At 38.0% G+C, this 25,595-nt stretch overlaps 2 protein-coding genes across 4 annotated transcripts in view; one reads left to right on the plus strand and one right to left on the minus strand.

The window, feature by feature from the left end:
* The window catches only part of GTF2F2 (general transcription factor IIF subunit 2), a 91,845-nt gene that overhangs the window by 58,359 nt on the left and 7,891 nt on the right, over positions 1-25,595 (minus strand). For 2 of the 3 annotated variants that reach the window (XM_082304481.1, XM_082304483.1), the window contains exons 4-5: positions 24,319-24,463; positions 15,668-15,706 (exon numbers count right to left, since the gene is read on the minus strand). In XM_082304481.1, coding sequence (XP_082160607.1) covers positions 15,668-15,706; positions 24,319-24,463 — 184 coding nt within the window. The remainder of the gene's footprint in view (positions 1-15,667; positions 15,707-24,318; positions 24,464-25,595) is intronic. The other variant, XM_082304482.1, reaches the window with a different exon arrangement.
* Positions 1,758-2,531, plus strand: KCTD4 (potassium channel tetramerization domain containing 4; the record flags this gene model as incomplete). Its single annotated transcript, XM_082304484.1, has 1 exon — positions 1,758-2,531. One exon carries the CDS (start codon positions 1,758-1,760, stop codon positions 2,529-2,531), a length of 774 nt encoding a protein of 257 aa, XP_082160610.1.

Below are 25,595 nucleotides of genomic sequence, written 5' to 3' on the forward strand. Positions count from 1 at the left end.
ATACTTGAAATTAATTGGCTCTTTCATTTTCTCAATTATTCACTCAGTAATTGTGAAAGGAGTTAATTTTGAAAAAAGTCCAAATGTTTAAAAATTAGAAACTGGTTGAAATCTCTTTGACTGAAGTTATGCTAAACATATCAATGGCATCAAAGAGTTAAAATTAAAACCATGAGTAATTCCTGATAAATCAAATCTAATGAATAATATCTGCTTCATACATCACATACAGCAGCAGAGAAATTTAGCATATCAGTGCTAGGAATACCCTCGCAAGGAGAATAGTGAGTAAAAAAAAGTGCATTTATTTCTACTGGATTCAGTTATCAATTAATAAAATATTATAGTGATGACTCTACAATATCGATAAACAGCCTTAGAGACAGTGGGAGCAGTAGGAATAAAATACTTAGAAATAGAGCAGAAGAATTTATAGAAGAATAATTTGACTTTTCACTGCTAATTGGGCAAAGCAGGAGACATCTACCTGTAAAGTGAAAAATACATCTTGAAAAAGATGGGACCTCCTCTCCAGGTCCAGCCCAAGGTAAGTGCTCGCTTCTGCCGGTGCTGGGGAATGCGTGCTGCGGCTCCTGCCCGCTCCCCAAGGAAAGGCACACAGAGATGTGCAGAGAGCTTTCCCTTTCCTGCTCCAAGCTGCAAATGTTTAAAGGGGCAACCTTTTTCTAAGAGGCAACGGAGAGTGAGCCTCAAAGCACAGATTTATGGAGGGAAGACAGCCATTTGATTCAAGCGTGCTCTGCCGATGTTTCCCCCCTCCCCGTACCCAAGTGTTGCTAAGCTATAATGTTATGTGATGTTCAAAGCTATCTGTAGGCACGCTAACCCTTTGTTCCGCAGGGCAGCTGAGTTGTTTCTATCGACAAACTGATGCTAGATAGCCTTGGTGGCTAAAAAAAAAAAAAATCACCGATATAAACAGCAAATCTCTCTAAAACAGTTTTTATCTGTGGCACAGAGAAAAAGACAAAAAGCAAAACCTAGTCAGGCTGCAGTTCTTGTGTTGGTGCAGATACTCCCATCGACTGCAAATGGAAGCTTTTACCACAAACTTAAAACAGTCAGACCAACAAGTTCTCAGCAACACTTCCAGAGTACCTTCTGTGAAAACATCTCACCAGTGCGCACGTGTCCAATAAATGAGGGATATGTATGTGCACGCACTCCACAGACGACACCCCCCCTTGTACAGACAGGGACACCTTTCCTTTCAGTGTTGTCCTGCTGTATGCATCAAGTACTGTAATTGGTACCAAAAAAAATGTGAAAAGACACTTTGTGAAAATTAACATCCTTGAAACATAAATGAAGCTCTCTGTTTAACACCATAAGCACTAAACACGATTTGGCCAGCTGATACTACATATACATCTTAAAGTATTAAAAAATAAGGTGTCATTTAGAATAGTAGTATGCATTTCTGTGAATAACTCCCCAAAGTACGTAAACTTCCTACACTTAAAGGAAAGAAAGAGACAAACAGTTGTTATACCCTTCTTCCCTTATACAGTTAAATGCAAATTCTCCTTTACAGTCATATTCCTGATATCTCCCTGCATACACAGCTGATACGCCACCTACTGCAAACCCAAGCTGACAGTCGGAGCAATGCTAGCAGCATTTCCATTCCAGCATCGTGCCGGAGCTGAATAAAGGTGTTTTTTTTTAAAAAAAAATCTCTTTGCAAGCTGACAAGAACAAAGCAAGATAGCTGGCTTTTTGTCCTAGCTTCGATAATGGAGAAAAAAATAAACAAAAGAGAAAAGGAATGCGAAGAAAACCACAGCAACTCCGAAGGCTCTGAGCAAGACAAGGAGTATAAAACGTCTCTGATTACTCTGAATGTTGGTGGCTATCTATATATCACACAAAAACAGACACTAACCAAGTATCCAGATTCTTTTCTGGAAGGGATCATAAATGGAAAAATAATGTGCCCGTTCGATGCAGATGGTCATTACTTCATAGACAGAGATGGACTCCTTTTCAGACACATTCTCAACTTCCTACGAAATGGAGAACTTCTGCTACCAGAAGGGTTTCGAGAAAATCAACTTTTGGCACAAGAAGCAGATTTTTTCCAGCTTAAGGTACTCTCGGATGCAGTGAAATCAAAGTGGGAGAAGGAACAGCTAGCATCTCGAGAGACTACTTTCCTGGAAATAACTGACAGCCACGACCGTTCACAAGGACTTAGAATCTTTTGTAATGCTCCTGATTTCATTGCAAAAATAAAATCCAGAATTGTACTGGTGTCCAAAAGCAGGCTGGATGGATTTCCAGAGGAGTTTTCGGTATCTTCAAATATTATTCAATTCAAGTACTTCATAAAGTCTGAAAACGGTACACGACTGGTACTGAAGGAGGACAACACCTTTGTCTGCACCCTGGAAACTCTTAAGTTTGAGGCTATAATGACGGCTTTAAAATGTGGATTTAGACTGCTGACCAGTCTGGATTGTTCGAAAGGGTCAATTGTTCACAGTGATGCACTTCATTTTATCAAGTAATCACAAAGGCAAAGGAAACGAGCATGCAGCCAGTAAACCTCCTTGACCTGCAGCCTCCTGGCATCACAAATAATGTATCTAACTAGCCTTGTACCACAGAGCTCGGCTGCTAATCAATCGATGTGAGCTAATGGTATGTAAATCTCATAATGACATCCATCTCTGGCTTACTTAAGCTGAATGAAAATTTTATGCTTGAATTTAATAAAAATTATCTGCTAAACATTGTAAACACAGATCGAATGCTTTATGCTATTTGTAATACATGTTTTCTCGATGCTGTCTTTCAATGAGAGAGTCTAGCTGAATTTTTGTGTACTTGTATGACTAACATGCATACACCTAACGGCTCTGCTGAACAGCAGTGAGAGTATTTTCATATAATAAGCAGGCTTAAAATATGTTTTGCGTATAACAAATTCAGAATGGATTTTAACTGGAATAAATGATCTTGAATGTTCATTACTGTTTATGCTAATCTATTGTACTGAATTTGCAAAAAACGAGATTGCAAGAGGGTTTAAAATTAATCAACCTGATTTTAAAGTTAAATGATTTCTCAACTCACTTATACCCAAATTTATAGCTGTGTTACTACATTAACAACAATTGCCAAAAACATGTAAACCAACAAAATAATGCTGGGGGGACTAATTCTATTATGGGAAATGAGTTGAATCTGCATAGAATGTTCAATTTTCTAATTAAATATGCATAACAAGTGGCTAATAAAAATATTTGAACATAAAGTTTCATGTAACAGGTTTCCAGTAATGACATCCTACAATGCTAAAGACACTATTTTCTACTAATCATTTGCGCTGGTAAGGAAAGGCAATTAACAGAGCCTGTCCTTTGCACAATGGCTTACTAAAAGCAACTAGTACTATCAGTTTTGAATAGACCACCTGCTGGCATTTAAGATGCATCACTCTAAGTAATAGAATAAATACCTTCTTTCTCCTCATCTCCACTATTTATCAAATATTTCCATTTATATTTTAAACAAAGTTTTAATAGCTTCTATGGAACAACTGTAACTAATTTAACCACAAGCATTACAAACCAGTCACTCCGCGAAAGCGGACTGAAAAATCATCGCAAAAGGCAAAAAGAATCTGCACTAACTCTAAGTTTAAGCTTTGTCCATCATTGAACCCAACCATCATTCACAGCTCAAATGAACCCAGAATTCAAGTAAAATGCTATTAAAGAACGAAAAAACAACCAAATAGCTTCTCAACTTTCCCAAAATGTCAATTTTTTATAGGAAAAAAAAAATACTAAGAATGTCAACAAAATGCAGTACAATCCATACTAGAAGTGACAACCGAGGAAAACAGCTAACACAAGACAGGCTGAGAACAGTTTTCTTTTGGATTTTAGAGGGAACAAATCCATCCTTAGTAGTACTGGGAATGCAAATTCAAGGTCCACTTATCCTTCAGTGTGAAACTCTACTTCACTTGTAACATACAATAGGTGTTGTTAACTGAGTCCCTGACCAGAGTTGAATTAAGAGAGGGAGTCTACATCTCCAGACCAGGCAGCAGTGACTGAAACATATTCCAGTATGATTTTTATCAAATGGGGAAATCCAGCCTCTCCAGAATACTCCATCAGAATGAACCCACCGTCTAGAAATGATGCATTTTTCTATCCAGTCCCCACGTTACAGACTTTTGGATCATAAAAGATGTGGTTCTAAGTGGAACTTTTCCAAATTGAACTGTGTAAAAACCAAATCACTCTACATTTCAGGCATACAAGCTGAAGAACTGTTCATGTATCCCCAAACTTCCCTGAGTTTGTCCAAATGCATTAACTATCTAGAAACAAAAGATGTATAGTAAAATACAATTCTTTACATACTTCTGTTACACTCCTAGGCCATCCTACCTAGAACTCCGTCACTGTGTGTCATCCTCCCCCATTCCCCCCCACAAGTTATTTTCAAATTTATATCTTCAAAAAAATCCTCATTAACCACTAATCTTGTACACACAACAATCTCTAGGACTTCTGTGAAAAGTAAATGTGAAAGCTCCCCTAAAAGAAATCCAAAATCCTGCTGATCTTCTAGGACAAGAACTAGAAACACCATCACACAGAACAATTACATGAAAAGCCCTTTGTGGACACAATTCTCTACGTGAGCAAGAAAAAGTGACAAGACAATCTAAAAAAGCTCCATAACTAATCTACAAGTTTTAAAGAAGCACGCTCCCAGTGCTGTCAAATACACAGCCTGCATAAGCACAGTCTGGAGGAGGCTGTTGCTCCTAGGATGTCAAATCATCCATTTTCACTTAAATGCTTTTGGTTATAACCTTCACTTGTAATGGATCTTTGATTGAGATTTAAAATGTCATTGCAGTTGAAAAGAAAAAAAGAAAAACAGCAAAAATCAATGTTGATTTCGAACAATTAATATATGTTAACTAAAATATACTGTGGTTGCTTGCCTTTCAGTTGGGCTCTTAGGATGCCCAATATTAAGAAAATGTTAGCACTTGAATATCAGAAAGCAGTACCAGTTTATCATCATAGCATGACTTCACTCATGAAAAAGCAGTAGAGAATTTGATGATTCTGTGTTTATTATAGAAAATACTTTTGGGATATAAGCTATTCACAAGCTGGTAATTACAGGTAAAACTCAAAGCATCTGAAATATCTTCTAAGAATAGTCTATAGCTATTCTTAAAAGATTTACTAGAAAGCTTTTATTTGCCAGGCCTTTGGTTTGGCGTACCTACTTCCCTCTTAACCTATATAAAAGAAAGAGCACTTGAAACTCTTTTTTTTTTTTTTTTAAGTGAAAAATGTACATCTCTAATTACTAAAAATAAATTTGTGTTGTTTTTTTTTTAATTTAAAACTCAATGATTCATTACACTAAGCACTTTTCACTTTTTATTTGTTTCTGTGTAAATAACACTGACATCTATGGCATACATGTAAAGTTATCTGCTGTAATGCTAACTTCAATCTTGTCGTCTTTTCCCATTTTCATGAGCTCTGATTCATTTCTACAAGTGTCAGGGTTTGAAATCTTTATGTGCCGTCTCTGATCGAAGGCACGTTCCTCAACTGTTTGATTCACATAGCAGAAACAGAAGGAAGATGGGGGTGACAAAATCATTCTCTTCCCTGTTCACATTGAACAAATCCACAACTACATTGAACCACACCATATCAGCTACAATCAAGATGCTTCAAACTAGTTATAAACCTGAATTAATTTTTCAGACCAGGGTGGGGAAGTGTCTTGGTTTGGTATACGAACAAAATGACCACGTAAAACTTCCATACTGTGCGTAATGTTTCCTTTTTACTCCATAAATATATTCAATATAACATAAATATATTTTGCACACATTCAGTCACTCAGGTAGTTGCTTGTGTTCCACCACTGTAGGCTGTGCCAGAAAAGGTACTGAGTTATACATTAGCTAACTTTTCTGTCTTTCCTTTAAGGATGGAAATTGCGTATTTACTACCACTACGACAAAGAGAAAGCTGCAAAATCAAGTGTTTAAATCAGATATACTAACAGTTGTTCTAACAACACTACTTTGAATATGATGTGCATGCAAAGTATTTCTATTCATCTTTCTCTCATTAAAAGTTGGATCACAATGAACTTATTGGAACAGTCCTACGAGTATCAGAAAGGAATGGCAATTTCCATAATTTCTCTGATGATCTTCAATTGCTCGGGTAGGAGTAAGAAGGAACTTCCTCCCCCTTCCCCAAGGAGGCACTTAACCTGCTTCGACACAGGTCAGCTCCTCTTGCCTCCCTGCCCATCTTCTCGGCTGAGAAAAAGGGCCACCAAGCAGACAATTCAGAAGGGACAGAGGGAGCTGAAGGCAGGACTGACCCCCATACACTAAAAAAAGAACACCCCTGCCCCTGTGAGTTCCCTGAATGACTGCTCATGAAAGAACAGAGCCAAATTGACCAAAATGCCCATTGTATTCCTTCCTCCCACACTTGTACGCCCATCTTTTCCATTGGTGGAGAAGCCAATGGCTCTTTTATCACAGTTGGCAGTACACTGGCATTGTTATCACCTATTTGTTTTTTTCCTACATAAGGACAAAACATAAGAGTGGCTGTACTACGTCAGAGTAAGGTCTATCTAGCCCAGTGTCCCCTGGTGACTGTGAACTACTTCCATCCCCTGATCCTTCACATCTCTGGGCATAATCCCCATTTTTGATCCTTTGACCCTCACATCCTTTCGCCTATCTTGGCTTCCTCCCACATCATACAACTACTTTTCATTTTTCTTTCACCATACCCCTTCCTTTGCTAGGGCTGGGCAGCAGCCTGACTCAAGAGGAGAAATCAGTAAAGACAGTGGCCAAAAGCAGATGCCTAGGAAAGAATATACGAACCAGAAAAAAACATAGACGATGATGCTCCCTTGAAGTATTCCCTCAGTCTCCAGCCACTTACTGCCCAATGACTTCTAGAGCCAGATGTGGTTTCTTGGAGGCAGCCTTGATGCTGTGAAATACACACACTGTGCAACAAGGTCAAATTACAGCTCCAACTCCACACCCTTAGTTTCTGCTCACCCAGTAACCAGTGTTTCACAGCACCATAATTGCACTATTGACATTTTTCAAACACTCATGTATTATTTTTAATTGTGTTTTTCCATTTGTATCTATTACAACTGTGTGACAATTGGTTGTGTCTTTTCTACAGGAGTTAATATTTCCTTAGATCTTAAAAGGAGAAAAAAAATTACATCATCATTTGCAGCAATCAGTGGCATTGTTATTTTCACCTCTTAAAAGCATTACGAGGTTTCCATTCAATAAGATGGGAACAGCTTAAGCAAATTATCTTCTCCCTTCTCTCCCCATTAGTATACAAGCAGAATAAGGGCAGGCAACAAATATTACAATTTAATAATGGCAGTGCCTCATCCATGAGTTTATTTGCGTAGAAGGGTCATGTTGCCCTAATTCTGTTGACTAATGAATCAGGATTGGGGATGAAGGAGACGAGTTAACTTGGGCCTATGACAAAATAAATATTATTTTCTTAGGCTAGAATTATTTCATCTTTGCTAGATAACTATTGCCTAACCCTAGTTTTGTCTCCTGTCTTGCAAGACAGGGCAGAAATTCTTAGATTGACAGGAAAGAGACTACTAGTTAAAAAACTAGAAGTATTTTCATTTGGAGAGCTAGGTTTGCATAATTTACTAGGTTGAAATAAAAGCAATTGATAAGGCACGAGAAATTTCAGATCAGGAAATTAACATTATGTTTTTTAATTACTTTTGAAACAGACATTCTGTAAGTCCTATGTACCAGTATAGCACACAGAAGATTGTCTCAAAACACTGCCTCTATAAATCATCATCATTCACAATAAAATGCCAGGAAACGAGACGCGCGGCAAGGACTGGGGAAGGTAGGAGGGAGATGTATGATGACACCTGAGGAACACGGATGAGCAAGCACTCGGAAAAAGAAAGCCCAGTTGCCTTTCTTTCTGAAAGAAATTGCATAATATCCTGTAGAACTAGACAGTTGATTTCTTTTCCTAAAAATGTGTGTAGTAGGAGTACCACACACAGCTAAAGCAACAGTCTCCCAAAAAGCTGTTTCTGCCTGTGCTGGTTACAGTTTAACATCACTGCCATTATCATTTAACACCACGTTTGTTCATTTCAAGCTCCAGAAAAGAATACTACTCTGCTACTCCAGAAACAAAAACGTTCACAAAACTGGTACAATGATTATACCTGTAACGAGCAGCTACTCATTTAAAACCCTGTTAGGGCATGACAACGTGCAAGTTCAACATGTTAAGGTTTCAAAACCAAGTAGTTAGAAGATGACTGTTAAAAATTGAGCCATTCTGAAGGTCCGTAAACTTCTCCTGATAATGCTAAAAATGACTACATGTATTGCCTTGCTTACTGGTGGTGTGACTTTTGGAGACATAACCTCAGTTTATAGAGCTCATGAAATGCACGATCTTTCTGGACATTAAAGGGGGATTCCAGTAGTTCCACCCCAAACGTTATTTCCGTTACCTGAAAAACTAGATCACTACACTTTTCCAGGATACATATTTTTTGCCTTTGACACCACCTCACCCCAAGCTTTCAACAGCATCTTTGTTCCTGGTATGGAACGCCTGGCCAAAAGGAGGTGGCAGGTTTTCTTGCTCACATCTCCTGAAGGGAGATTCAGCGTCCTGTGTAAGCGGGTGGCACTTCACCAGCTGCAGGAGCACACCAAGGAGATGAGAATTCAGATTTAAAAGCCCAAGGCTGCTTGCTAGGGAAATGCCTTAGGAAGATGAGGATCCAAGGGGCTTGCTAGAGCTGTGGGCCTGGTGCTCAGGAAAGCTCGCAGTGCTGGACTCTCTGAGCAATGAGGATGGGGAGGGCGCAGGGTGGTGAGAGAGCCCCCAATACCTGAGCACTAGGAGATGAAGAGGAGGGCCGAGGGACTCCGTGTCAGTCACCGTCACCTGGGGGCCTTGGGTTTATGGAGAAAGCACAGATGCCAACACAGTGCAACACAGAGGTTGTACAACACAAGTAATGTCTAACTATCCTGAAATTACTAAATTAATTTTTTTTTTTTTAATTTCTCTTTTGGCTTTTCATATCTCAGTTTTCAGAAAGGCAATTTTCTTTTTTTGCAGCAGAAGTCAGAGGAATGGAGAGATTCACTTTTTAACAAATTTGTTAATAGAAAACCTCAAGCTACAAATCTACTGCTGCAGCTCCAGAGAAAGCTGCTTGTTATCTCAAAGGAGGTTCTTGATTTTGTACCATAGTGAACAGATGAAGGAAAAAAAGAACAGGTCAGAGGTGGGTACAGACTCTCTCAATTAGGAAGAAAAAATTAAGCAAACAAACTAGCAATGAACAGGCTAAACATCAAAAAACATAAACAGAACAAGCAACTGTAACACCAAACCCAGTCATTTATTGCCTGTCTACTACTTAAATAAAGCCTTTGGCAAGTATTAGGGATAAAGCAGTACATTTTCTCAATGCTGAAACTGGTAATCTCAGAGGAGACAAATTAAAGGTCCTGCAAGCCAGGCTGATAAGAATCAACTAAACAGAGAAAAAGGTATTCTCAGGTTAGGAGTCTTACCAATACTAACTTTATCTAAGGCCTACAGCATTCCCAGGTCTTGTAGTATTTCCAACACATTTTCTAAAATGAACAGCAAAGAATGTTCTTTCCCAACAGGGCAGAAATCTAGCATGTAGGCTTCTCATACGATGATAAAAGTCCACCTCTCTAAGACTTTTCTGCCAGGCACAGATGATTATTTTAGGGTTTGCCCACAGGGTACAGTGCAGAAATCCCTTAAGACAACCTGCATGAGCAAGACAATATGCTGTAGCACAGCTACACGCAGCTCCTGCTCCTCTATCACCACAGCTGTTGGCAAGATGCTGGGGCTGGAAAAGCCTTATAGCTCAGGAAGAGCACCAAAGGAGCTCTGCTAGACTGTTTCCAGATACAAGCATACAGTGCTCTCGCAGCTGCAGTTAGCAAAGGCAGAGGTAAATGACCACACATAACCTTAGAAGAGCTGCTCTTGCCTTTGCCTTCGTTGCCTTCCCCCTCAAAAGTTACTTCCATGGTTAAAAAGAAGAAACTTCAGCTCTCTCTGATGCAAGCTGTGTAACAACAGTACAGAACTGAGGAAAAAAAAATTGGGGGGGGGGGGGGGAGCAGAGCCTGAGAGTAACAGTACTGGATCAGACTAAAGGTCTGCTTTGCTCATCATCGTGACTCCAGCAAAGTGGCCAAAAGCAGATATCCATGAAGAAGCCTGAGGACAGAGCAGCCGTGTATAATTCTACTGGGTATGCATCCCAGTGCCCACCAGGCTTTTGTGGCTTGCGGTCTCTTGAATCAGATGCCCTATCAATCGTAGTACCCTTTGGCCGATTTTCTTTCACATACCTCTTTGGTCTCCTCTAAGGTCATGTAAGCCTTTAGCAAATACCACCTTCACATCCAGCTCTTCTGGCAAAGAATTCAATAGCTCAATTACATTCTGAGTGCAGAACCACCTCTTTCTATTTACTTTGAAACTGCCTCCTGCTAGCTTTACATCTGCTACATCCCAGTCTTGTACTGGTCAAAGCAGCAAGCATTTGATCTCCCTCTGCCCCTTTGATCCATCATTCAAGGCTCTAATTTGCAATACTGAAAAGGTCTGAACCCATCAAATGTGATCGTGCTGGTAGGCGGGTGAACTGCAATAATCAGCAAAATCCCTCACAAAAGACAAACACAATTTGTGGAGTCATGATCTGTGATGCCAGGCACGGCTGAAATTCCTGGGATTTCTCGAGAGCCAGAAGGGAAGACCAAGAACTCTGATACGAGCCAAAAGCATGCTGCTGCTTAGTACAAGACTTCGACAAGCTGGACGCGGACATCGCTGAAGGACAGAATAGGCTTGTGGGATTAACTCCCACTGTTTTATATCGGGTTCCGATCTCAGGATAGAGACTACATGACAATAAATACATCAGTGCTGCTCAGGCAAACATAAATGTTAGAATATTCACACAGTATACTAAAATAAATAGCCAGACCCTAAGGACACTAAGCCCATTTATGCAAGTTCTTAAAAAAATTAACTCCAGTTAGTGTTGACTTACATTAAATCCATGTCCTTTTTGCTGTTCTACCAGTGCACCTTCCCTGATTCTCCACAATATTTATTATAACCAGTATGATAGACTTTGACTACATATACCCTAAAGCAGGAATTGTTGCTTCTTTGTGTGTTTCAACAGCTACAAATGGAGTCTCATTACTGATTACAACTCCTGGAAAACTACTGGGAAGCTTGTATTTTAAGTTTTGTTGCATTTATATGCCAACAAAACCAGTTATATTTCCAAGACAAAAACTGTTTCTGTGGCTTGAAAATGGTAGATTCTATGATAAGTTATCTTCAACACTGAGTTTCGAGCTAGTATTTAAGAATTACCGTTTTATTCCTCCTGATGATCATTTTTCAGTTAGAGCTTCACTTTTGAAGTATAATTAATGTATGTTAACTGCTTTAAAGTGGATGAAATCAAATGTGCATTTAGCAGATTTATGCAGTTCTGTGTCATAAGAACTCTGTGCCTTTAACAAAAAATTGCTGATTTTACTGCATGCAGTTTAGTGTACAAAAGTGCTTACCCTGAATTTCAAATATTCCAAACATGTATAATCAACACCTGAATTTTTTTTATTGCAACATCAAAAAACGAAGCAAGTGTGATCTACAGACAATTCAAGTGTTGTATATTTGTGTCTACTGTCAAACACGTACATTCACAATTGGCAAAATTTTAATACTAGGTTCACGCTGTATTGTCTGCAGCAGCTTGGATAATTTATTCCTTTTACACAAAGCCAAATCAGAAATGGTCCCAATGGTGCCTCTCCCTTCACTAGAAGGCATTTTTTATTACTCACTGGCAGGTTTAGGTAAAGAGATGACTAACACCTTGTCCAAAAGCATGTTAAGTACTGAAGGCTGCTATTTGCTATAAACTTATGTCAAAGACTTTAAGAGATGAAGTTTGGATACAACAGGAGTTCAATTGGTTTGAAGCAGGTTCAGGAATTTCAACTACTAGGTTGCACACAACAGTCCTTGATGTACACATTCTTGAAGAAAAAGGTGGATCTGTAGTTTGTGCACAGAGCTGATACACCCACCACCACCTTCCCCCTCGAAAGAAATACTATGTTTTCAAAACTACATTCCCAAAGCTTAGGCAACATCATAATCAATTGCTGCGCATGCAACTTTCCCTTAATGCACTTCCACAAGGACAGTACATAAGTACATTTGCTCTTACATGAGAATGCATTTCTTCACCATATCATTCTCAACCTACGACACAGGCTCAGGGCAGCAGCTTCTGGGTATTTTTATTTTGGGGTAGGGGGGCAGGTCACACTTTACCTGGCAGAAATGCTTGGGTTTCACCGTTTCTGCTGCCACTGACAGCACTTGCAGGTAGGTGCAAGAGAAGCCATAACCAAACAGGAGCTACATACTCATATTTGGGTTTAAATCACTTGCTCAGCATCATATAGGAATAAGCAGAGTCAATTCTCATTTCTATTTTCCTTTAGCTGAGTGTGTAATTTGCTACCTTCATTTCACATTTAATAAAAAACAGCCTTTCGGCACTAAACAACATTGGAATCCCTGAGCACTATTTATCCCATGCATTAATCAAACAGAATTTCTGTACGGAAAAAGTGAGCTAAAATTATCAAACTGCATATGCAAAGGGAGCTCAAATTTAGTTTAAGTAAACTTGTTTCAGGTATGCCCTAATTCCTGATTATTTTGACTGTAACCATAGCATCATTCAAGATATTATGAACACTAAATGTTTACCTGGGCTCAGAAACCAACAGGGATACTTCATAGAAGGAAAATCCACAAGGGCCTGTTAAATTAAACACCATCACCCCGACTTTGGATCTCTCTGACCTGTGAACCATTAAAGGCTGGAAGAAGTATTTTGGGGAGGTATCACTATGCTTCTGTGTTGTTTTTCTACTCTTCTCAAGGCATCTCCTATTGACCACCACTGGTGAGAGGACACCAGCTACATTATCTTTGGTCTGACCCAGTATCACATTATCTCTCTCCAAATGGTATCAATCAGAGTGGCAACGCTGGTAATATCTTGGCTTTTGGTAAGTGGTTTACAATCACCCCAACAATAAATGTGATTAAAAATGTCATACATAATCCTAATGATTTACAACATCAGAAATTCTGAAGGTTGACAGTACTCTCCCAATGTAAAAATGTGGGGGAATGTTTTAAGGATGTAAATCAAGGATTTCTGAGTGTTATTTCTCTCATTCACCTCGTTTATCTACTTTCTAACTACAAATAAATCTTACATATTTTTATTACAGTAATATCTAAAAGCAGTCATTAGGGTCTTGTTATGCTAAAATGCTACATAAATACATAAAAGACATCATCTTTGCCTCAGAAGTACTTATTGTAGGCCAAGATAAAGTAGATTAACAGCAAAACAGGGCACTCAATAACCTGAATTACTTGAGAGGTAGTTTGGAAAAGGTCATCTGAGTTCCACGACGATTTTGAGAAAAAAAGTGAATAAGGAAATAAGCGCAACTGATGGCTGAGAGTCCTCCTTTAAATGCCCCAGTGTAACCAACTACCATCACTCAGAAACTGAATCCCCAAACAGTTTGATTCCATCAAATGGGTTTAGCACTTCATCTTGTGAGTGTATTCAAACAGCCCCCCCACATACAGTAACTCATTCTTCTGACGGAAGCGAAAATACAAACAACTAAACATGTGGCCATCTTACACAATATTTGCAGAACAAGGAGGAGACACCAAGAGCTAAGAGCAGACAATTCAATCATTCAAATGCAAACCCAAACCCGGAATAGAACAAAAAAACCCCAAAGCCAAGGAAAACCAATAAGAAAAACTGCAAGTTATAAACCACACCTTGGATTCAGTACAAGTCGACAGACCATAACATTTCTAACACTAGTCTTTTGACATGCTTAAGCCAATGTAATAAAAAGTATCTCAATATTACAAAGAATTTTCTCCTACAAAAAAAACCCAACCAAACCCTACTCCTAGCCAGACACAAAGTATACACTTTTGACAACATTTGATGCTGAAATGCCATTCAAATTAAAGTCAAATATTAGAAAAAACAGACATCTCAGTGTTACAGAGTCTGAAAAATTACTTTCAAGATGACATTTTGATAAACCCACTAGCATTAGTCTTATGTTTAGGAATTGCTTTTTAAGAAAGGCAGGGGCATGAGACTCTTTCCAGTCCATCTACTATCTCTGCCATTACCACTTACAAGCCTCCAGCCCAGTCCCAGCACTATTTAATCTGCGTGCATCAGAGGCAATCCTTCTACTAACACAACTGAGATTTGTCTATATATTTTGTATTAGCTGTGTCTAGTTTCCCAGGTTCACAGGCTCTTGCTAACATTGGCACGTATTTGTGCTAGTACATTAATGGTATTTTTGAAACATCTCTTTCTTTAATAAAAGTAGAAAAGAGGATTTTTATTAAACACTACTTGACATTGTAAGAGTCTCATGCTGTCGTGTACCTTTCTGGGAATTTCGGTAATGTAAGCCCAAAGGATTTAGCAGAAAAGAAGGGAGCGGGCTAGGAACACACAGCCTCAAGAGAGCTCTGCTCGAGATGCTGGGGAATTGCATTGGCACACACCTATATTAGAACAAGATTTTCTGGAACTGTCTCCTTCAGCGGCTGTAAAGGAAGCCTGCACAGACTAGTTCAGACCTGAAATAAAATCTTTAGATTCCTAAGGCCATCTGATGTCCGATCTGACATGAGCATGTTGCCCATTTCACAAGAAAATACTAATCAAAGGGCAACATTTTTATTTACTACTCTAAACTGTGTAAAAAAAACCAAACAAAACACTTTTACTGCAGCAACTGTAGTCTGAGAAGCACCCTTAGAAATTTTAACTGTACTTAAGACATCATTGGACTGACTAACATGTAACTGGTAGATAATATCAGTGAACTAACCATTTTTGACTCTTTCTAAAGAATTTATAAATCTTTCACAAGAAAGATTTTTTCATTAGAAAAATTGAATAAAGTACAATACCAGAAGACTATTTTTCTGACTGCTTAGTCTAGGCAATTAAAATCAAATAACAAAAGATGTGGAAATTTGCTACAAACTTCCCAATCAAGAGGAAAGAATTCAAACTAAAAGATACAGACAATGAACCTACAAAAAAGAGTTCAGAAATAAAAAAAAAAAAAAAAAATCTAAAACAACATTCTAAAGAACATTACATTTCTAAAGCTCTCCATCATTTAAATAAAAATATTAATAATTTAAGCTTTTGGTCGCAGCAGACAATCAGTTTATGAAGTAATTTTTCAATTTTATTATATTCTATCCAAGAAATATAACAATAAAGACTACTTTTTATTTTTAATCTACCAATTTATTGAAAATTAAAACTGAAAAGCTGCAGTCATAAGGAATTTCTTAAGTGTTTTAAAGAAAGTGTCCACACTCACCAGTGCTGCTGCTTTCAGATTTTTCTTCTGGTTGGCTTTCTGGAAAAAAAAACAAATGAACAAAAAAGGAAACATAATGTTTCTGTGTTGATTATTTGAAATGATATCTAAAAAGTGGGTTGCAAAGCAAAGAATGATAAATTATGATAAAAATCACAACCACTGGGTTTGATTAATGTTTATAAATTTACTTTCTGAAGAACAATTTGCCCCAGGGAGCAACAAAAAAAATATCTCCTTTAGTGCCCAAACTCACAACTTAAATGAGAGAACTCCATTAGACCTCTGATTAAGCTCTGCAGGAATGAAGATACACATTTATACAAAATCAGTAGTAGGATTATATTTAAGCAATGAATAGTATCTGTTTATCTCACTGGTCACTCTAGACGAATATTGTTTTTGTGTATTTAAAAAAAGAAATCAAGATTCTGCAAAAGAATGCTGTTAATTGGCATTAGGTAGATTTTTGAACTTGATCAACCTCTTCTCTACCCTTTCTGCAGATCACGCAAGAATGTATTTCTTCAATCTTTTCCTTTTCTGATCATTGGCCCTCACCTCAAATGGTACTATAGCCCAGCTCGTTAGGTACAAAAAATACACATAATCAGAGACATGTCCTGTTCCACAGAGCACAGGATCGAAGTATGTATGAAGGAAAAACCTAGACACAAGTGTTGCAAAGTGACTTGCCAAGAAATTATCACTTGGGTAAATGGCAGAGTCAGATTCAGAAACAGCTTTCTGCATGAAATTCCAATCCCACATTTCAAGAGATGGCAGCCGGCGGATGTATTTTGGTAAACCGAGTTCTAACACTTACCAAGTCCTATGAAATTAAACCCCTACATAACTTTGTCAACCTGAAATTTGACTGCTCCTCCTATATTTCTCCTTTTTATGCATCTTCTAAGGTAGAGAATAAAAAGAATATTTGCACTTATCTGAAATACAGTTAAAAATGGTAAAATATACTTGTCCTTAGCTTTCAACTCAGACATGTCACAGCTATCGTTACAGACTATTTACTTACAGGTGAGAGTGAATTACTGCTCTAACTCAGAGAGTAATTTTTGGTGAGTTCAGTTACTTTGATCATTTCTGCTGTTTACTGGCTGCGTATTAACAGAACTGAAAACATGAAATATTTTACGAAGCCTTTTTCTTGCTACTGATTCTTGCTGGCTTTCATGGCTGATGGCCCTGTGTACTCATTGAGATGGCTGACAGCCTGAGGACTAATGCAAATGGAAAAAGCAGTATCTCACAGATCCTTCTTTCTTTATCAGTGGCTGTTCTCAGTCTTAGCAGCTGAAGGCATGTGCTTTCTCACTGAGAAAACATCATTATATGGCTTCTTCCCACCCGTGAGCATTCCCAAAGCAAGTTAAGATCCCTATCAACTTTCAGATATACATGCAAGATAGCCCGTTTGCAGAAAAACATGTATTTTTTCATTGACATTTTTTGTGTATTTAGCACATTTACAGAATAACGTTATTACCCAACCAATACCTAACTCAGTTCTAACTTAATTAAGGAAACATTCAGTACACACACAAGAAGCAAAGAGGACGTAATGAAGAATACGCAAACATACTAAGATATCAACCCCGGCCTGGACTGAGATGTTAAGAAGCAGCTGGATTTAAAGCTGTTTCTTTTTAACTCTGTTTCAATGAAAAGACTAGCTACCTAACCAAAACTACTGTATAAGACACCACACTTAAAAATTCTTAATGGCATCTCTGATTCAAATAACAATAAATGTGTGTGTTTGCTTGTATGTAGCAACAGAATCTGCCCTCAAGAGCAGAGACAAAAAAACAGATAAAATTCAAGCCTTGCAAAAAAGTGGTTTGTTTTTTCTCATGATTAGACAATTTGTTTTTGTTATGATTAGGTCACAAGTGTCTGCTTCAAATATCTTCTCAATACTAATATCAGGAAGAAGATAAAGGAAGTTGTACTATGTCTACTCAATAGATTTTATCAATGCGGACTATGGCTGCTGAGCCTCCTCCTCTACATGCAAGATTCACAGATAAATGTCAACAGTTTGGGATTGGTTGGTGGGTGGGCTGGTTGGTTGGAGGGGTGGGGGTTGGGGGGGAGGTTGGTTGGTTTTGTTTGTTTGTTTGTTTTACACATACATCAGTGAGACTGAAAAAAACAAACAAATTTAAAGTCACTGAAGTAGGCAGAAAGCCAATTCTATTCCAATCACACTGAGCCCATTCTAACATCTCATATATTTTGCGCATTATATCCTCAATTGTTTAAATTAGTACAGGAATTAACAGTCTATAGTTTTAGTAACAAAAATGAAAAGAAAATTAGGAGCGTACCCCTGCCAGCCAGCTGAACCCACTTTACAGTAATTTGTTAATCCTCACAATACTTATATGAAGTAAGTAAATAAATATAATTTCAATTTTTTAGAGATGGAGAAGAGACATGATGTAAGCAGTCACAGTTGTTTTCTAAATGGCCCATATATCACAGTAATACATATGAAATCTTCATCAAAATGCTGTCTGTAATTAGACTAGCTTGAGTCACATATTCTGCTTTTCTGATCATGGGTTGCATCTTCTTTATGATCCTCACAAATATTTGGAAATTTGCATAAATGCCAGAGATCTGAAAGGCTGCTGTTGCTTCTATTTCTTTTGATTGTGAGGCTGCTCATAGGTTTTCCTCTTCTGCTAACAGCAGTACATAAAAGATTGAACTACATAAAGGAACAAAGAAGCATTAAGTAAGACCCCAAAGCATTTTGGAGACTGGAATGTGTGGTTAAGTGACAGCCTGAACAAATAGAGACAATTGGAAAGTACTGTTAAAGTAGACAGGTATATGTCAAAACTCCTCAGCAGGCAGAGCTAAGACGGCAGAATGATGGAGGGCATTTATTTCCTAAATAAGAGTTTGACAAAAAATTTAAGAAGTCAAACATTCATCTAATAAGATTAGAAGTAGTATCACAAGGCGTCAAGATTCTGAGCACTATGTATTTTACTGGAAATAATTAAATGTAATTATAGGAGTAACTGCTTTAATGAAAGAAAGAACCATCTTTCCAGGATTTTTATTCGTGTTTCTTCCCTTTGCATTTGTTTAAATGGCTGGATATATCTGATATTTCAAAATACAAATATACAAAATACAGAATACAAACCTCTGAATATTCATTTTCACTGGAATACAATCCCGCATTGTAAGTTATACAGCAGGCATGATTCATGTACAAATTCAGAAAAGGTCCTTTCATATATGAGAAGCTGTGTAAAGGAAAAGAAACCCAACCCAAAACAAGGGGAGAATATTCAAGGGGTGTGGGAATAAAGGAGCTGTTCTAAGGTAGATAGGCAGAGTTATGTGTATTATTGAACAGGAATAAAAAAAAAAAAAAATAATTTAATGAATTGAGATTCTGACAGAAGAGAAGACTCAGAAAACTGGAGAAGAATGCAATGTTAAGAGCCAGCAATCTTCTGTGAAGCATGAAACAGCGAAACAATCCATGCATGAATGCTGCTCAGAAACAAAGGTCTGGTAGTCATTCTGTCAATGGAATTCTCTAAACACTTTTTACTTTCAGTAAGATGGAACGAGCATGAAGGAATTTAAAGTCACTAAAACAGGCATTAAGGCAATCCCACTTATGAAGGGGGAGTTGTAAAGACAGATTCAAAATTTCAATAAAATGAGTCATCTCACCCAACTTTACAGAAATACCTTATACTTTATTTGTGCCTACGGTGTAAAATCTTCCTCTCCACCCATCAGTCCTTTACAGTTAGGGATGCAATTGCCTGCCAAGGTCTGTGTTTTCCCAAGTCACATTAGTAGCACATTTTTCCAAGAACTAGCTCAGTAAGAAACTTTTATCATCATCTATAACATAGCTGCATTTTTTATTTATATTTAGAGCCAGCAATCCTAAACTACCTGCTGACAGAAAAATTAAGCAACAGGCAATTAAAGCAGTAAGGGAATTAATTTATAATTACAATCAGAAACGTTTTCTGTTAAATGTTTAACAAAAGTATGTTCCCATTCCTTCAACCAAGAAAGAAACTGTCAAATTATAGCACTTCCTTATGCCAGGGTGTCTGCCAGCAGGAAGCTCAGAAAAAAACAATTTTAACCAAACACACTCTATATCAAGCCCATGACTGGCCCCTAGATAGTTCTTAGCTATACACACATAAGAAAAATTCATTTTGTTCAATACAACACATTGAAATATATGCAAAATGCTCTCATTGCCTCCCGCCCAAAAAATTACAGCTATGATAGCTGATGACAAAGATGAGATAAAATGACTGGAAGCACAAATAGCATTGTTGCATAGCAACTGTTGATGTACATATGGTGATGTTTATGGAACAGAATGTAGTTCATATTTAATGCAGAAATAATACTGAAACCAGCCGAGACCGCAAGACCTAGACAGCAAGAGACAATTGTGCTTTGGATCCCTCTGTAGTCATCACAGAAGCCACACTTCCCGCCAGCTTTGCTAAACTGGTGTTCAGGAATATCACCGCAGGTCTTACTAATTTGCCCAGCAAGGAAGGCGACGTAATGTCTCACATGTGCAAACAGCCTTGCAAAAGAAGTAGGGAGGTATTTTGCAACTGGAACTTTCGCAGTGCATTGTACTACTCTGTATTATTCATTAGAACTATTTAAAAATACAGAAACAGGAAAAGAAAAGAAACAGGAGAAACCCCAGAGTTAGTCTAAACAGAAAGTACACCATGTGTGAAAGCCAGCATAGACCAGATTTTTAATAGTATCTGGGATGGGATCCACTTTATCCAGCTTTATATTAGAATAGAGTTTAATTTGTGTTTGAATTTATGTATTAGCTGTATCCAACACATAGAATAGAACAGAATAGAATGGAATAGAACAGAATAGTTCAGTTGGAAGGGACCTACATCGATCATCGAGTCCAGCTGCCTGACCACTTCTGGGTTGACCAAAACTTACCGCATGTTGTTAAGGGCATTGTCCAAATGCCTCTTAAACACTGACAGGTTTGGGGCATCGACCACGTCTCTAGGAAGCCTGTTCCAGTGTTTGACAGCCCTCTCAGTAAAGAAATGCTTCCTAACGTCCAGTCTAAATCTTCCCTGGCGCAGCTTTGAGCCATTCCCAGGCATCCTTTTACTGGATACCAGGAGAAGAGACAAGCACTACCCTCTCTGCTCCCCCTCCTCAGGCAGCTGTAGGGAGCAAAGAGGTGACCCCTCAGCCTCCTTTTCTCCAAACTAGACAACCCCAAATTTTATGTTAGCTCAGGTCTAGTACACACACTGCAGAAGACCAAGAAACTGTAATTCATTAGACTTTGGACATAACAAATGGCACCTCAGAAGAGCCTACTGCTATCCATTAACTAATACGGGACCACCAGAAATGCAGAGGTTTACAATGTAAGAACTAAAGGATTTCTTTCAACTACAACAGGTATTAGAAGCAAGTTTAGTTAAGACAAAAGAAAACAAAACCCACAGAAAATCCATTCAGAAGTCCAGAAATTACATCATGCAGAAAATATTAAATTACTTGTCAAGTTTGATGTCTTTTGCTTGCTCTAAGTGACCTGATGAGTCAATGTGAAGTGCTGAGTTATCCAGAATATGTAAACTCCCTGCAGCATCTTCCAAGATTACAAAATATTTTGGAGGCAGTTTTGTCATTCCTCATTCATTTTCTGAAAGACCATCAAAAAGATGGTCACTACAACATAAGATCCCAAGATTAGAGGACAGCACACAGAATAGATCTTAGGGCTTTTAATGTGCTCCAGAAAAATAATAAAACTAAAAAAAAAAAAAAAAAAAAAACCACACAAAACCCCACAACAAAACCCACTCTTTATTAAAAAAACCCAACTGTTTATTATGCAATTTGTTCCACTTTAGGTAAGTCCAGCTCTCAAGAAAGGTATTGACTGGGAGTAATAGTGCATGAAGCACTTTTTTATTCATATTTCATTTGCGTAATTCCTTAAACGCACCCTTCCAGATGCAACATTAGAAATGCCATCTGCAGTTCCATAGCAGCTTAATCTTTGGCCCACGGTTCAAACTGGCATACTGATTCTGTTACATGGTGCACTTTGCAAAAGAAAAAGGAAGAAGACCACCAACGCTTTTCACGAAAATACGCTGATTATACTTTGAAGACAAATACCGGTCTGTGACCATAAGAATGAATGAATTTCAATTTCCTATGACTGTGTCTTACTGCAGACTGACAGATATGCAAAGATGTGTAAGATTTATTGAGTCTTTTTCCATGGTTGATATAATTATAGTGTTTTTTTTCCATGTGGGCTTTCTGGCATCAAATAGGGTAGCAGCCTTTCTTTCGGTTGGGGTATCCATATAGTTTCATTCCACTCTTCAGACACCTGTTTTCACACTAGCCATAATTCACCATGAAATTTGTTGAAATTGGTCCTGGAGCTCAAAACATATTGGCGATACGCATTCAAACACAAGACTGTAGCTGCAGGAACATGGTGTCCATAAGAAATCTGCCTGAAATTTGGAATATTTGTGTCACATTCATCTTTACAACCAAAAAAAGTCATGCAAGAAAAGCACATTAAAGTTTATTTTTGATTGTACTGCCAACGCTAGCTTTAACACAACAGCAACACGTTTTAGCCATTTTGCATTTAAGCGAGTTTCATGAAAACTCACTGACTGCATGTTATGCTTGCTAATCTCAAGCAAAAACAATTTTGACAGGGTCTATGCTTATTCAGTGCTTCACTCCAAACATTTCTCATTTCACTAACTACCCTTTGCTCCCGATTAATATAATAACTGCTACTCAATAGATCCATGGTCCTTGAATAACATTTTGTAGTTGTTAAGAAATGCCAAATTTTTAACTGATTAAATAAAAATAGGACAGTTTCTAAGTACCTAAAGGTTTCAAGACACTGGTATTACAGATGGTAAAACAGAAATAAATGGGCATCTTCTAGCTATTACATTCTAATGAATTCCATTCTAACTGATGACAAATACTCCACATTCAAGTTAAGCATCTGCACTCACTGCAGCCTAAGTTACCACTGGAGGTTTCTGAAGCAGTATTTTGTATAAAAAGGTGTCTCAGGAAGCAAAATCCCATGGGATTTGCAACAAACATACAAAAACCACTGAACGTATATTCTAAACACATCATCACATCTGAAATCTCTCCCTTCTGTCAAGCATTCTGAGGTCAAGGCACAGAGAAACGAAAGAGGAGGAGGTACTACTAAAATGCTTACAACATCCTTGAAAACTTGCTCGCTATCTCCTTCCACATTTGTAATCTATGGATTATAAAAAACAGTATGTTTAAAGTGTTGCAAGTCACACACATGAAAATACAATATTAAGTGAAAAACCAATATCATGACTACATTACTTTCAGAGAAAGGGATAATAACTGAAAAGTGCCCGAGTTGTACTGTAAGAGCTTGTGTTTCTAAATACAACCATGACAGTCAAGCTACTTGCACCTTAATATCAAAATGCTCAGCCATTAAATCTTTAAATAGCTTTTAAAAAGGAGGTGATCAAACTTTCTAAGTATTCTAACTCTGTCCTGTGAGTTAGGATTCTCCCTCTCTCATTTATTTGATAAAGCATCACACTGCCATCACAGCAATTACTTGCCAGCCTATGAACATCCAAACGACAGAAGCTGGTCATACTGTAGTTTTCTGCCCCACAGAAGGCAGAGGTATCAAAAAAGTATTACTATTATTTGTCTTCCGGTGACACCAAAACCGAAGTGCCTGAAACTGAGATACCTTCTGCAGACAATGAGATATGCTCTGCAGACACCTTCCTTCTCTCTCTAACAGCCAGAACATGACTATGTAATCTCAGTAGAAAACCTTACAGCACATGGATGGGAGTGACATGCAAGGCAGTCTGCTGAACTTATTGTACAGTGTAACACTACCATGTACCTTAAGTCTAACATGCAATTTAGGACATACAATCCTGAATATCCTCATCACTTATACAGCTACTGAGCTGAACTTAAGGCAGGCCAAACAGCTGAAATCCAGTGAGAAAAATTATTACCTTACTGCTGCACTGTTTGGTATTATGACCTTATTAAGTTTTAATACACTTAAACCATATATATACTTCAAGAAAATGTGGTGAACACATGTGTTTATTGCTAGAATGTATCTGTTCAACTGGACAGAGGAAGAATCAGCATTCTCATAAAACTATATTCACGGCAGAGACCAATCCAAGGAGAAAAAAAATATATTAGTTGATTCTAAAAGTCCGTGGGAACATAAAAACGTTTTTTCCAGTGAAAACCCTGAAAAGGAATGCACAATGTACTGCACTCCACGCTCTCTCTGTTCTCTTCAGCAGACCCACTGCTGAAATGTACATGATAAACCTATGTGGAGAACGTAAATTAGTTGCTCAATCATATGAAGATAAGAGACAGACACAAAAAAAGAACAGTGATATGTATGCAGATAACAACAAAACAGAGCTAAAATTTGACTTCTGAGTCTCCTGGCCTTTACAACAGCCAGTTTATTGAAGTCATGCATACTGGAATTGTAATAAATAACTTTAATTCTAACTTACCTACTGAACTTTCTGTGAACACTGTTAAGGTCTGTCCTCCCACACTTTGCAAAAGAAATGGATGTTCCCTTGGTGCACTGACTGAAGCAGGTTTTCCTCCAATATCATTGATGCTTGCAAGCTCTTCATTCAAAGTAAATGACACCTAACAGTCACAATTACCACAGTGTTACTAAACGGACTCAATTACACAGCTTTAAGAGTTATGGGGAAACAAAAAAGAGAAAAAACAAGTAGTATAGCACATTTCCATTTCAAAAACATAAAGAGTGGGATAAGAGTCTTAGTATATTGATCCCTTGTTGAAACACAGAATTCAAAGCTTTCATGTACTTAATAAAATTTACTAATCTTTTGAAAATTGTAAATTACTTCCTCCTGAAGTCAGAGAACAATTTGATTTTACTTATTAAAATGTAAGGCATAATAGGTTTTCAGACACTGTTCAGTATGAGTGCTTTAAAATGTTTCACACAGCCAGTTGAGTTCCAGAAAAAGCGCTAATGTACCATGACAAGTGTTATTAGCCTGGGGACTCCTGAATTGCATGCAGCCCAGGAGAGGTTCAAATACAGGTCCTTTGCTATGTTTACATTGTATACCCAATACAGGAGCTGAGGAGGTACTGGGGGAACTGGGTAAGCAGAATCCCTAGCCGCAGGTCACAGCAAGAAACCTGAAAAGGGACTGTTCAGACCTGTACTGCATACTTTTCCTGTACGTCCTGCTTAACCTCATTCTGCCACACAGCAACAGGGTCCCCAGAAAGCCACTCGTTCCCATGGGGTTCCTCACCGCTTGGCTCTACACAGTTGCAAAATGCGCTTTGTGGCCCTCATCAATATCAAGATTTTGGTGTGGGGCTCACAAAATTAGGGAGGTTGGTTCGCATTCCAGCCTAGAAGAATCCAATCAAACATCGAAACCTCCAGTAGAACTCTCTCCATTTATTCTAAAAGGAGTTTGGCCAGGTTACCAAATGGCAAATGCAGCTTGCTTCCCTGCCATTTTTTTCATCCAGAGTTTCTTCCAATTCAGTGATAGACCTACATGGTATTTGAAGTAATTCTAACTAATGCAACTTTCCGTATCTCTTGTAAAAGATACAGGAAGTTACTAGCATTCACTAAGGCTACTAATAAATGGAGTTACCTTTGCATACAGAAAAACCTTCAAGTTGCTTTATATTTAGTAGGACCAAATTCCGAGTTTAAGACAGAATACTTTCTGAAATTGCAACCCTCCATCCCCAACTTCTTTTGCTTTATCATCATCCT

This window comes from Platalea leucorodia (assembly GCF_965183815.1).
Source record: "Platalea leucorodia genome assembly, chromosome: 2".
NCBI lineage: Eukaryota > Metazoa > Chordata > Aves > Pelecaniformes > Threskiornithidae > Platalea > Platalea leucorodia.